Source organism: Hemicordylus capensis, chromosome 4 (assembly GCF_027244095.1).
Source record: "Hemicordylus capensis ecotype Gifberg chromosome 4, rHemCap1.1.pri, whole genome shotgun sequence".
In the NCBI taxonomy this organism is placed as follows: Eukaryota; Metazoa; Chordata; class Lepidosauria; order Squamata; family Cordylidae; genus Hemicordylus; species Hemicordylus capensis.
Window position 1 is genome coordinate 68,322,893 of NC_069660.1, and position 14,508 is coordinate 68,337,400.

The 14,508-nt window shown below is 41.3% G+C and overlaps 1 protein-coding gene across 25 annotated transcripts in view; it reads right to left on the bottom strand.

Moving 5' to 3' along the window:
* NFASC (neurofascin) overlaps positions 1–14,508 on the bottom strand; it is a 313,180-nt gene that overhangs the window by 133,627 nt on the left and 165,045 nt on the right. For 24 of the 25 annotated variants that reach the window (XR_008306603.1, XM_053248160.1, XM_053248158.1 and 21 more), the window contains exons 4-8: positions 11,890–11,907; positions 6,650–6,755; positions 3,539–3,735; positions 868–990; positions 1–171 (exon numbers count right to left, since the gene is read on the bottom strand). Coding sequence is in view for 24 of the 25 variants with exons in the window: in XM_053248160.1 (XP_053104135.1) it covers positions 1–171; positions 868–990; positions 3,539–3,735; positions 6,650–6,755; positions 11,890–11,907 (615 nt within the window). In the remaining variant the exon portion in view is untranslated. The remainder of the gene's footprint in view (positions 172–867; positions 991–3,538; positions 3,736–6,649; positions 6,756–11,889; positions 11,908–14,508) is intronic. The other variant, XM_053248157.1, reaches the window with a different exon arrangement.

Genomic DNA, 14,508 nt, shown 5'->3' on the forward strand with positions numbered 1-14,508 from the left:
TGGTCAAAACCTTGAGGGTGTAAGGGTTTTTCTGCTGGATGGTGTGGGTGAAGGCAAAGCGAGCATTACAGCTGTAGTCGGTCAATGCATCCTCCTGCATGACATTGGAGAAGTACAAGTCACCATTCTGGCCTTGGGAGACCCGTTTGTCTTGGTGGATTGACTCCATGGCTGTAAGAAAGAATAATTCTGGTTGGAACTCACTGCCTTATGCGTCTGCATCAAAACTAGTGGCATATCTACAAGTCCAGAATCTGGGAAAAGGCATACATTGATTAATCCCGGTTGGCACTAGGTGTGGTACAAGATTCAAGACACACCTCATAAGTTCCAGCTAGTCACCACAATTATTGCTATAGATAAAAAAACACAACAAAACACTGGAATGGCACAGGTTCTCATTCTGCATTTGCCACCGTTGATGCCAGTGGCAGAAAATCCTAGTAGCTTGATATAGTAGGGTGGTTCTTCAAAATGTGGAGCAGGCCAGAATGTAAAGGTCTGCAACTTTAAGATATTTGCTTGCAAACTAGTTTGCAGGTTGTTCCCATTATCTTGCCGGTTTACTGCAGCTGGTAGAGACCAAATACATGTCATCAGCAATCTTACATGATTTATCTCTTCTTGGGCAGTACCAATTCAGACAGCATGTGGGGGATTGAATGAAAGGATGAACAAGCAGACAGCTAAATTCTTTGTAATAATGCCATAGTTAATGCCATAAGCCTCATAGTACAAATGGCCAAGACACACTAGGGCATAAGTATAATCATCAAAATCATCTCGAAAAAGCATTACACATTATGTAAGGGGATCCTCCTCCTTTTCAAGCACAGTTCTAGCTAGCTAACCGGCATGCAAACTTACAGCTGCTCATCCAGAAGATAGCAGGAGGTGGCAGTCCAGGAGGTGGATTGCATGCCAAGATAAGCGGAGCACCTTCATGAACCTCTTGAATGTCTAAGTTTTCCTTCGGCCACAAAGGAGACTCTGCAATTAAAAAAAAAAAAAGTTAAGGGTGATTTTCTAAGGGTATTTCTCTATAGGCTCTATTTTTTAAGCTCCTTGGTGCCCCTGCCCCAATGCAGTGATATCCATCAACATCCATCATGTTGTGTGCACTTCATCTAGCACACACCTGCTCAACTTAGGTCCCCCAGCTGATTTTGGACTACAGCTCCCATAATTCCCACCCACAGTGGCCAATAGCTATGAATTATGGGAGTTGTAGGCCAACATCTAGCACAACCATCCAACCATCTCACTGGCTCTTCACCTTCCTTCTATACCTTACCTTTTCCCCACCTACTGCTACCATCATCCCCTCCTCCCATCTCTTATCTCCAGCTCTTGGCAGTCCTGGCTTAAAACTAGCCCAGTCAGCAACTCCAGATGCTGAAAAATATCTGGGCTATGAGCAAAGCATTTGCAAGTGGCAGCAGCAGCAGCAACAAAGTGGATCCAGAAGACTGCAGCTCTGTGACCCCTGCAGGGCTGGCTTCTTCATTCCTCAGATAACTGAAATGGAAAACACGGTGTAGGGTGGGATGGAGTGGGAAGGGGAACCACACATTTTCTACTAAGAGATCTAAACACACTCTTTGCATTAGGTTATCTCATGATAGTATACAGCAAAAAAAAAAGGGGGGGAAAAAGAGGCAAGTTTATATCAGTAATCACCATCCTTTCAACGTTGGGGGTACTGTACCTTTACAAGTTGTGTGAAGAAGAGCAAAATTCATCAAGCTTTTAAAGTCTTTCCAGCACTGTAAATATGAAGCTACCCCTGCTTCACCCCTCCCTCTTTGACATGAGACTCTTTAAAATGACATGAGACTCTTTTGCCACAACAGGAGCCGTTGTGGCAAAAGGTTGACCATCCCCGATTTAGACAAAAACAGACATCAGTGGGTGTTTTCTTTCAAATAAATTGATCCTTAAAAGTGCTGCATGTTAGGAAGCTTGTGTGTCACTGATAAAAAGTATTTGGAGCTATGTGTAAAGCACATAACTAAAACACACACTTTAGAAAAACTCACAATTTTGGATTATTTTATAATCAATTTCTAACATCTCCTTCCTTAACTCTTTTTAAAGGTCCTCTATAGCCTATATGAAAACTGAACTATCAATCTGGAATTGCAAAAATTTTCACCTTCAGAATAGTAACAAATATTACACCTGTCTTCTAAATTTTGAAGTTATTTATAACTCAAATTTTGTATATAGTGACAACTAATACCAAGCTATAGGGCAAGTTTACTCTGCCAGGATTAATGTTTCATTTTCCTTGTTTTCCAAATGATTCATCATCCTCAGGCAGCAACATGTTATTCATCATTCTTCCCAGTTCATCAAGGTCAAAATTTATCCCATCTTTAAACTCATCTTCATCTTCCATGATTTTGCTCCCTAATCCATCCAGTCTAGTTTGTTCGCTTTTTCTAACAAAAACTATTAACGTTAACATATGTTACTGGCAAAGCAAGATTCAAATCTGAACCCAAATCTGCATTACAGATTTTGCTCTTTTCAGTCCAAAACCTTTCTTAAACTGAGGTTTTGCTTTTCCAGAAAAACAGTGGAATACTTTCAGTTTTCTATAATAAAAACATTTGATGGCCAGAAAATACACCAGGAGTCAGGGATAAGATATCAATCCCTTTGGTATCCAGTAAGGAGTTCCCTTCAGAATCTCATTCATAGATCCACAAACAAATACCTATATCAAAGTAGTTTTAAAAGGCACACACACAACTGTGAGCAAGCACAGCAGGAAGATTAGCTTTGAGCAGCAAGTCTCAACTTCTGAATAACATTAGAATTATCAGTTGGCTGTGGTGGAGAGACAGATAGCAGTATCAGTCTGTCAAATAATAAACTATAAAATATAAAGAAGATAATGTTATGTTGTTTTAAAGTTGCTGCCATGGAAAGTAGCTATTGCTGCTTTAAAAATGAATACAAAGTTTTTATACCATTGAAAGATTGCTCTCTAAGTAAGTGGTGGCAACAGATCTTAGCAAACCTCTCACTTCCGATTTTCAAGTACAAAAAGCATTAACAAACTATATCACAGAGGCTGACCTCTAGACTAAGTTATCATAATGAGTCCCTTTGAAATCAATGGAATTAACTTGTTCCATTAATTTCAATGGGACTACTCATGAATAACATAGGCTGTCAGTCACTGTATACACTACTACTGCTATGATGAATAGTTATATACCGCTTGTCAACTAAAGTTCTCAAAGCGGTTTACATAGAAAAATACATAATAAATACATAAAATAGCTGCCTGTCCCCGAAGGGCTCACAATCTAAAAAAGAAACAGCAAAAGAAACAGATAGATAAAGCAACAGCCACTGGAGGAATGCTGTGCTGGGGATGGGTAGGGCCAGTTGCTCTCCCCCTACAAAATAAAGAGCATCACCACTTTTAAAAGGGGCCTCTTTGCTCAGTTAGCAGCTATATAGGGCTATAAGCCACAAGACTGCACCCTGTCATATCCACTTGTAATCTCCTTGTCATACTCACTTGAAACCTGCAGAAAGATTTTGTTGGAGAGGGCAGTCCCCAAGTCATTCCGCGCAAAACACTGATATTCCCCTTCATAGTCTTCTGGCCTTCCGCCACTACGGAAGTCAACAGCCAGTGTACCCGACCAATGTCTCATGCTTACTCTTGGGTCTTTTGCAACATTGAAGAACTTTCCATTTCGTGTCCATGAAAATCTATAAATACAATTACACCAGACACACTATGAAGCTGTTTGCAAAGGAAGAGCTTTATCTACTATTACCTGGTTTCCACCCCACTCCCCCCACATTTATCATCCAGTAATTATCTATGTAATAATTTATTTATTTTTATTTTTATTTATTTTGTTCAATTTATATACCGCTTTTCATTAAAATAATCTCAAAGCGGTTTACAATATAATTACAACACTGCATAATTAGAATACAAAGGTACAGATGATTTCAAAAATTAAAATACATAATACAAAAGTACAGATAATATAAATATAAAAATAATCTCTATATAAAAATTTAATAACCCATAAAATAATAATAATACATAACACAAGGCGGCAGAAGTAAAAAAGCAATACTCTCATTCAAAAGCCCGGGTGAAGATCCATGTTTTTACTTTTTTCTTTAAAACAGTCAAGGAGACTAAGGAATTGATTTCAGCTGGGAGAGCATTCCAAAGCCTAGGGCAATGACTAAGAAGCCCTGTCCCATGTGCTCGACAACCGAGCCTCTCTCACCATCAGCATGCAGAGCAGAACCCTGTCTGATGATCTGGCAGCTGGGTGGCACCATCCTACATTCTGGGAGAAGTTTAATGTAAATATAGATGCATATTTAGGATTCCATTACTCAAAGGATCAGAACTAAAGGCAGTGGCTGACATCTAGAGAGGCTGTGTCCTCCCAACAACAGAGCATGCGTGAGTGGAAAGCAATTTTCACTGATCTTCCTTGCCTCCAAAAGTGCTCTGTGACTTCCAGAAATATGGCCTTGAGGGCTGCATGACCTTCAGGGACATACTTCTGGAAGGCAAAGAGACCTTCTGAAAGCAAAAAAGATCAGCAAATGTCATAGTCCTCCCCCCAGCTCTCCATACACATACTCTGCTACTGGGAGGATGCAGCTTCTTGCTGCAATCTCATTCTGTTGCTCTAGATGTCAGCCAGTGATAGAGGAAATGAAGAGGTAAGAATCTTTACATGGATCTTACTAGAATAATCATCACAAGGGGATAAATTTCCAAAGAGCAGAGCATGAAATGTGAACTCTCTCTGCTCAGTTGTGCTGGTCATATTTCAAGTCATTGTATCTAAAGAAGGATATTGTAGAACTTGAAAAGGAGCAGAAGAGGGCAACCAAGATGATCAGGCACCTGGCAAGACTACGGCATCTGGGGCTCTCTACTTTGGAAAAGAGGTGACTATATGGAGATATGATAGAAGTATATAAAATTATGCATGGAGTAGAGAGTGGACAGAAAGAAATTTTTCTCCCTCACAACACTAGGACAAGAGGACATCCCATGAAACTGAACGTTGGGAAATTTAGGACTGACAAAAGGAAGTACTTCTTCACACAGTGGATAATTAATCCATGGAATTCTCTGCCATGGGATGTGGAGATGCCCACTAGCTTGGATGGCTTCAAAACAGGCTTAGACAAATTCACGGAGGACAGGTCTATTAATGGCTACTAGTCTGTGGCTATAGGCCACTTCCAGCCTCAGATGCAGGATGCCTCTAAATACCAGTTGTAGGGGAACAATAGCAGGACAGAGGGCATGCCCTCATCCCCTGCTTGTGGGCTTCCCAGAGTCATCTGGTGGGCCACTGTGTGGAACAGGATGCTGGATTAGAGAGGCCTTGGGCCTGATCCAGCAGGGCTGTTCTTATGTTACGTCAGGTCCAGCAATCTTCTAGCTAGGAGATGGGCCTCCTAGCTAGTAGTGGAGGCCCTATCTCCATTACTCCCTGGCCCTCTCATCCCCCACAACTTCAGCAATAAAGGTTTACCTTGGGGTGGGGGTGGTTAGGCCTGCTAACTCGATGAAGAGGCACTCTTTAGTGTGATGGCTGCCTTATATTTAGCAGGGGCGTAGCAGCTCGCTCTATGCAACCCCAACACAGCATCTCTTCATTGACTGCTGCTGGTGTCTTCCTTGTGATTGCTTTTAGACTGTGAGCCATAACAACAATAAATGGCTTCCTTTGACATAGTTCCTGCTGGAGGCCATGAGGCCTGCTTATAGCTTCATGATCCTTGGCAGGATATGGCATGTTGTGCCTGGCAGGAAATGGCACAGCCTAAATGGTGAGCTGACGCTAAGGAGAGTCCTTATGAGCCCCTTCCTGTCTCAAATGGAGCCCTCTGATGTCTGCTACCCCTTCCCTTTCTTCAAGTAAGGTGGTTTTTAAAAAATGGAGAAGGGAGAGGAAACTGGTAGTGAAGGGAGAACACTGGGAAATTTGGCTTTTTAAGTGTTCATACTAAACATTTTAAAAACCCTTCAAGATTTTTCATCTGTTCAATCCAAATACTCAAAAAGCTCTACCGAAAGAAACTTTAACTACAAGAAATAAACTCAGCTACATAAGAAACTTTACAATACAGATTGCTTCATAATTAGAGTGGGCCAGTTGAGTCGGTTGTTCCAATGGAATGACCCTGTTCTGAGCCAAATGTTCCAAGCACCTTTTTGGAATACATGGTGCTCTTCTGGCTTCTGCCATTTGTGCACAGAGGCCATTCGTGCGGTGGTGCTGACCACGCAAATGGCCATTGCACATGCACAGAGGCCAGAAGATTGCCCTTTTGGATTCCAAAATGGTGCTTGGAACACTCAGAACATTCTGACTCAAAACGGGCTGTTCTGAGCTCAGAACACTCAAAACAGCCTATTTAGAGTCAAAACATTCCAACCACGGAACATTCTTCATATCCCTAGTGTACAGACAGCTGTGTGCACATACAGCATAATGATGGACTAGGGATTGAGCCACAGTCAGGTCTGGGCCTTGATGGTAACCTTCCTGGGAACCTCATATACACCACCTGGGTTTTATAAAGAAAGGGTAGGATACATACATAATATACAAGTAAGAACTGCACTCACGTCGGAACAGGGTTGCCTTTTGCTTCACACTCAATAAATATGTTATCCCTCGGATCTACGATGTAATTTTTCACAGACTGCTTTGTAATAGTGGGGGGTTGAAGCACTGAGAAGAAAATATGTGAGAGAGGGAAAGAGAGAATGAATGAGGAGAATAAGGAATTTCTATACATTGTCATTTGAAGCAAATAACCTTATCCACAAACAATCACTTCGAGACGGGAGACCTCATTAATCTGTTGCAGCAAAACACAAGGTGGAAGAGGTATACTACAGTAAATGATCAATATTAAATAAAGTTACAATGTAAGAGATAAGTGCAGATAGTAGATAAAGCAACCTTCCTGGCTATGCTAAGTTAATTAACTAAAATTCTGAATTAGGAACAATAGCTTTTGAATTAGGAATAAGAGCTTTTTTAAAGAGCCTAAAAAGGTACCTCTTCCATCATATTGCCCCCCTTTGACTCCATTTTAACCATTCCACACACCTCTTTATTGATACAGAATATATCTGCCAACTGAGCATGACAATTCATGCATCCAATGAAATGGACATTAGTCCATGAAAGCTTTTGCTGAAATAAATGTGTTAGTTAAAGTACTCTTTTGAATAAAACAAACAAAACTGACAAGAAGATCAACTAAAAAACAAATTTTGTCAAATACACACCATTTAACATAGGCAATTAAAACAGATAAGCATTCATCATGTCAACAACTGATATGAATGTACATAACCCACTCAAAATAGCTTAAAACCCTTTTTGTTTGATTAAATATAAAGCAATTCTTCTCTAATAAAAGAATTGTAACAAATGGCATTATGAGTCATCCCAGAACTGCAAATGGATTTAGAATAGCTCAATATGTTTCATGTTTATTTATGGTCATAGACCAAAATGAATTGCTCAATATATATTAGTCCAGGGGCATATCTAGGGGTAGGGCAGGCAGGGCATGTGCCCTAGGCGCCACTTGAAAGGGGGCGCCATTTTTCTAAAATTAAAATAATAAATAAAATGGCTGCTGAAAACAAAATGGCCACCGTGCATGCTCAAATGGCCTCTGTGAGGCCCTAGGCCATGCCAGACCTCGCAGAGGCCATTTGAGCATGCGCAGTCACCATTTTGTTTTCAGTGGCCATTTAAAAAAAATATTTTTTTTTTTAAAAATGGCCACTGCACATGCTGAAATGGTCCCTGCGAGGCCCTAGAGGCCAGAGAGGGGAGGGGAAACCTTTGCAGACCCCCCACAGCCTTTAGGAAGCCCCGCCGAAGGGGCTACAGGTAATTTTTTTAAAATTGATTTTAAAAAAAAATTAAAAAAATTAATTTTTTTAAAAAAATTAAAAAATTAATTTTTTCTAAAAAAATTTTTAAAAAATTAATATAATATAAGTCACTGTACACATATTCAGTTTGGCACTATGTACAGAGAATCAGATGGGTGTCAGATGTTTGGACAGGGGGCACAATTTCAGTGCTTGCCCTAGGCACTATTTTCCCTAGATACGCCTCTGTATTAGTCTTTAGCCATTGACAAAAACCTATGGGTTGAAATGTGTTTGACTGTAAAGGGCAATCTGTCCTAAGTCCATTTGCAGCTCTAGAGTGATTTCAACTCCACACAGTTCACATATTCTAGGAATTTAAGGTTGCTATCTTACAGCATATCACTAGCACGCTATACCCCATGTCTCTATGCTTGCAGGAGACAAGGAGCCATTATTCACTGAAAGCAGGAACACTCTTGTGCATGAGTGGAAGGGGCTAGGAGCTGAATCTGGCAGCCCAGTGGTATGGCCTGGTGGACAGAGAGGGAGCCCAAACAATCCAGGCTCGAATGTGCCACAAGTAGAAAGTGAGAAATAGAAGAGCATGGAAAGAGATGGTACCAGATGACCAAAGCAGTAAGGCAAACTACAGGCTACAATGAAAGTCAAATACACACACATATACTACATATGCACCATGCTGAATTTATATTTTTTAGAGGACACTGGTTCCATTTTTCAGCTGAGGAACATTGAGGCACAGCAATAAAGTGCTCAAGATCAGGCAGTAAATTCATGACAGAGAATTAATAAGCAGAAATTACAGTTAAGCAATAATAAAGACTGCCTTGGAGCATATGCAGAGTGCTTTCCACTGAGACACTGCATCCTCACCCTTCCCCATTTAGAATTCAGCAGCAGATTGTCTTCAAACATATGTTAAGTCTAGAATTTTCAGTATAAAGGCCGAGTCTCTCCTGACTTTCCCCTCTATAAGAACATCAACACCTACGCCACCATGTCCTTATTTCAGCAGCCCAAATAATAGAGATCTATCTATCTATTTAAGCACAGTGGGAAACGGCACCCCCCCCCCTATTTTTTCCAATGTGCATTTTTTATTGAAGGGTTTTGTCATAAGTTTAAGGCAGGGATTCTCAGACTTGGATCCCCAGATGTTGTTGGACTTCATCTCCCATAATCCGCAGCCCTAATGGCCACTGGGGCTGGGGATTATGGGAGTTGAAGTCCAAAAACATATGGTTGGAATGGGTATCCAAGTGTGAGAACCCCTGAGTTAAGGGAGTGAATGGAAGGCTGAACAAAGCACTTCCTTGCCCAAACTCTTCCTACCCCACCATTCCTCATCCCAGCAAACTTGAACTGCAGCTCTGGCTTCGCCCCAAACACACTGGGCCAGGAAAAGCAGAGCAAACAACCTAATAGTCAAAGCATCTACTTAGCATTTAGATTTTGGGAAGAAATTTCAGAATCTGGGGTGGAGGGGGTGGGGTGGAAATAAACTGTAATTGCATTGTTTTATGCCAGTTTATTTGGTTGCTGTGAACAAGTGATTTGATATCTGTCACAATCAGCTTTGCTGGGCAATTCTTTTGCAATGACTATTCTCTGCGCTTCACCTTCACCTACAAAAACCATGTGTAATGCAAATAATAATAAAAGAAACACAGCTGTTCCTTTCAAATCAGGATGATTAGAATGTGAGATTTTCCCCGGGACAGGGCTCTGAAAATCATGACCACCCCCTACTAAATGAGGACAGCTGATGGCTAGGCAATGCATAACACATCAGAAGGTATCTTAGTTTCAAAATATTCTTGTGAAATTAAAAACCATGAGGATGCTTACATTCACAGCCATGAGCTTGTCCAGTCTGACAGATAGAAAAACGAGTCTTATGCGCTGAAGGTATTACACTGATATTGCAAAATAAGCTATGAGTGCCAGATCTGGCAAGAAGCTTCTCACGCTCGCTCTCTCTCTGTGTATTCTCTTTAAGAGACACATTGTTTTCCCAGCAAAATCCATAAAAGCAGGACAACTTTCAGATGTAACCAGGCCCACAGAAGACTCGGAATCTGCTGCAGAGGCTGAGCTCTGGAGACCCATGAGTTACAGTTTAAAAATCAGATCAAGTGCTGCTGGCTTGCATTTCCTCCTATGGAACTCTATGCCCCTTCTACTGTGACCTGCTATGCTGCATTAGCAGCTTCCTTTCTGCAAGCAAGCAGGTCTGTGCAATGACAGTGGCAACCATGCAGACTTCAGCAGAGCAAAGACTCTGGCATCCAATATCAGGACATTTGCAAATGACAGTGGTAGCAAAGTAATGCATGAACAAAGAGGCATCTATTTAGCAGGGGGAGAGAAATTGGCCTTATCCATCCCAGCAAAGCATCTCTCCAGTGGCTGTTGCTGGTATCTATCTAAAGTTTCTTTTTTAGATTGTGAGCCCTTTGGGGACAGGGAGCCTATCTATCTATCTATCTATCTATCTAAACTGCTTTGGGAACTTTTTGTTGAAAAGCAGTATATAAATATTGGTCGTATTTGTATACTCGCCATCGTGACCAAATTGTGACACTGGAGTAAGCTATGTCCAGATTACAAACTCTCTGTGTCAATCCTCTACAGTGCTATGCACCTGAATTGCTTGATCTTCACATGGGGATATCATCTGATAATTCAGCTACGTGTAGGGATTTAATCAGCACAAGGTCAGCAAAGAAACTGCCACAGTAAAGCAAGTATGTGCAGATAGAATCATGGAGGTCATATCAACAGGCCGTTTGCGCAACTACTTCTGAATGCACATGCCATCTGAAAATACACATAATGTGCCACAGAGTTAATGGACAAGACCATAGCACACAGATGTCACAGGTGCCTGTAAGACAGTAAGCATGTAGTATGAAACATCCAGATAACTGAAGCAAGAAAATCTTGTAGGCTATACAAGAAGCCTAAACCCTCTCTACTTCACCCAGCCAGTAGGAAGATATTTCATAAGAAGAATCCTAGAACTGGCTCAAGTAATCATGCTTGGAACAACTGACAAAAGCACTGACAAAGGCAATCCTGATGCAATTTTCCCACAGGGCATCAGGAGGGTGGGAGAGTTATAAACAGGAATTATATCCAAAATGCTAACACAAAGCACTGTTGCAACTTTTCCCAACATACATCAATACCTTTAAAAAAATAAAATAAAAGATAACATACAAATGTTTCACTCACTGGGCTGGCTCAGTATGCCAAGACATGGTTTGGTACTGTGTGAACATGCCTTGAAGGACCCTCCAGTTTGCATTCTCTCTCCTTCCCCTGCACGCAGCAATCCCCCGCTCCCTCTCCAAACAGTGTGAGTCAAACCATTGTTTGTGGTTTCCACTTGTCTGATTTGCAGGACAAGTTAAAAACAAAAAGGGAGAGGGGGATTGGCAGGGTTAGGGTTAAGGAGGAGGATTCTCAGAACTCTTATTCAGGCAAGAATGCCTGGATATCTTAAGAAGGGCTGCAGTATGCACAACTAAAAACTTCTGTATTCTGCAGAGACCCATAAAAAGGCATCATTCAAGCAGTTTTGTGTCTCATCATGAAACCAATTTGGCTAGAATCAGATGCCCCAACAATATAAACACATTTCTGCTCCTACTCTATTCCGAATAGTTTACGTCTTCTGTATATTCTGTACAGTATATGATTGTCCAGTTATAAGCGTAGCTCTGTAGTTCAAGATGCAAGGACCTTCACCTCTGAAGGCTCTAGTTCTATTGCTGGTACCCTGAAACATACAAGTAATACTCCTTCTGTAGCCCATCCACTTTGGATTGTTTTCTTTACAATTGCCTTGTAAAGCTTGCTGGTAAGTATAGATCTCTTGGGCTCTTTTTCAGACAGGGACACAGCTACGAGAGAAAAAATTAGTTAGAAGTAGAACTTACATATATCTTGAATACTTGCTGTTAGGTCCAAGGTGTAAGCGTAGTAAACAAAAAGAGAGAAAGAAACAGGAAAGGTTAATCTAAAATTTTTAGATCTAAAATACATATCTAAAAGGGTTAAATCTAAAATATAGCACTTTAATAGTTATTAATATTATTAGCCCAGGTATGCTGCTCTGTGGTCCTTGGAGGAACAGCCAGGTCAAATAACAACAACAACAAACAACAACAACAACAAAAACAGCAAGCAAAAAAGCAAAAACAAAGTTAAGTTACAGGGGCTAGAAATACTGTCCCAACACCAACAAAGCTATTCAACATTTAATCCGCATACCTTCATTTATCACAGAACAAACCATCAAACATATTTCAAATATCTGAATTTGAGGATTTGCCCAGGCCCTTCTCTTAAAACAACAACAACAACAACAACAAACCCTTTCTTGCGTGGCTCCAGGACTCAGGCAAGTTAGCAGATGGAGGGCTTGTTCACACATGTCTCCAGGTAATGCAGCCCATAAACATGTGCCTGCAAGCACTTGGAGAATGCAAGTGTGAAATCCTCTCGGCAGTTATTCTACAATCATCATGCCACCACTTCACACTGCTGCGCTTGCAGAAATAATCACTGCTGGAATATTGTGGTTCTAAAGTTTACTATTTCTGTATTCTGGTTGATGAGTTTTACCACATATACAATAATTTGTAAAAATTCTCCTTTGCTGCTGTGGTGGTCCAAGTATCTAGTCCCCTCAGAGCATATTACAATCCATTAATGATAATAATTAATATTGACTGAGAATGTATTTTCCCAGGGATACTGTGGTTGTATCTAGGGATGTGCACCAGACATCGGCCATACAACTGCATCCCTAGGGAGGCATCATGTGGTGATACTCTGGACCATGTGTGCTTGCCAGGACAGAAGCAGAGCTAGAAGTCATTTTTGTTGGCGAACAAATACATAGTGGTTAGAATACGCAATATCTCTGCCACCCCCAATACTTTCCCAAGTTCAAGCTTTCCTTGCCTTTATTATCAAAGCACAATCCCTATATCTAAGCTGGACACACAATGAAGCCATGATTTAGGCGCTGAATAGCCATACTCAATAAAGAACCAATAAGGTTTTTAAAAAGTGTAACACTACAAACGAATTGGGCCAATAAAGGGCATAATTAGCCATGTGGCCTTTCCTTTTACCTTTTCCCTTTAGTCTTTCTTTATAAGTGCTATAATGCAGCCATATTTAAAATGCTGTGCACAGTTCTGGCCTCCCCATCTTAAAAGGATACCTTAGAGCTGAAGAGAAGGAACCTTCTCTCCAGCTCTGCAGTATCCTTTTAAGATGGGGAAATCCTAATTGTGCACAATATTCTAAATGCAGTCGCATTATGGATTTCTATGTGGGTAGTATAATAATTGCTGTTTTATTCTCAGACCCTTTCTTTATTATTCCAAAACTCTGAATTTGTCTTATTCACTGCTACAGTGCACCAAGCTGATGTTTTCCCATGAACTATCCAGCATGATCTACTAAAATATTTTCCATGAGTAGACAAAGCCAATTTGGACCCCATGAGCTTATATATGAAGCTGAGTGGTTTGTTTTGGTTTTATCCCCATATACATCATGTTGCACTTGGTTGCACTGAACCTTACCTGCTCATTTACTCAGCTTGGGGAGATATTTTGCAGCTCTCTTGGGCTTTTGCCATTTGATGACAATGCAAAGTTCACGACCTCATGGACTCTAGATCATTTATAAACTGCACTAATCACAAAACTGATCTTTGGTAGCTGCAAAAGCACCCACTGTGCATACTTAGTCCATTTATTCCTACCTGCTGCTTCCTATTCTTCAGTCAGACTCATAAGAGCACCTGTCTTCTTATCATATGACTGCTAAGTTTCCTTAGGAGCCTGTAGCTTATGAAAGTATATCATGAGGCTGTTTACACAAACATTTGTGGTGGACGGGGAGGGCACAGGAGGAAGGCAAAACCAAGTTTACCTTCCCCCCCTGACAATTGGTCTTCTTGTGCATGGCGTGTGGCTCATGCGCCACACGATCCACACTGCTCTTGGTAGCACGGAGCTCTGGAGGCTGGGAAAATGAGTTCTGGCCTCCAGATATCCCTGAATGCACCGTGCAAGCTACACAGTGCATCCAGGGATTCCCCCAAGAGCTGGGTACTCTAAGTGCCTGTGTGCATGCTTGCGCTAGTGGCCGGAGCATACACATGGCCCCAGACCTAGGGTAAAGGGTGCACTTGCACCCTTTAACCCCGATAAAAGCCGGGGTAAAAACCTTGGGCTATTGGGGAAGGCAGCGCCAGGATCAGCCTCGATCCCAGTGCTTCACACAAGCAGCCCTACTCAGGTATGACTGCCTAAGCCTGGGTAGGGCTGCTTGTGTGAACAGCAGCCCTACCCAGTATCTACCCAGCCCGATATCTACTGGGCTGCCCCATATGTATGTTTAGAGACACTTTTAGAATTCTAGAGAGGTAGGTCAGGCAGGACTTCCCTTGCAGAAATCATGCCAGTCTCTGAACACACACTCTGTCCATCCCACAAACCAGTCCCTATTTTAGTTTTTCTATGACATAGTACATA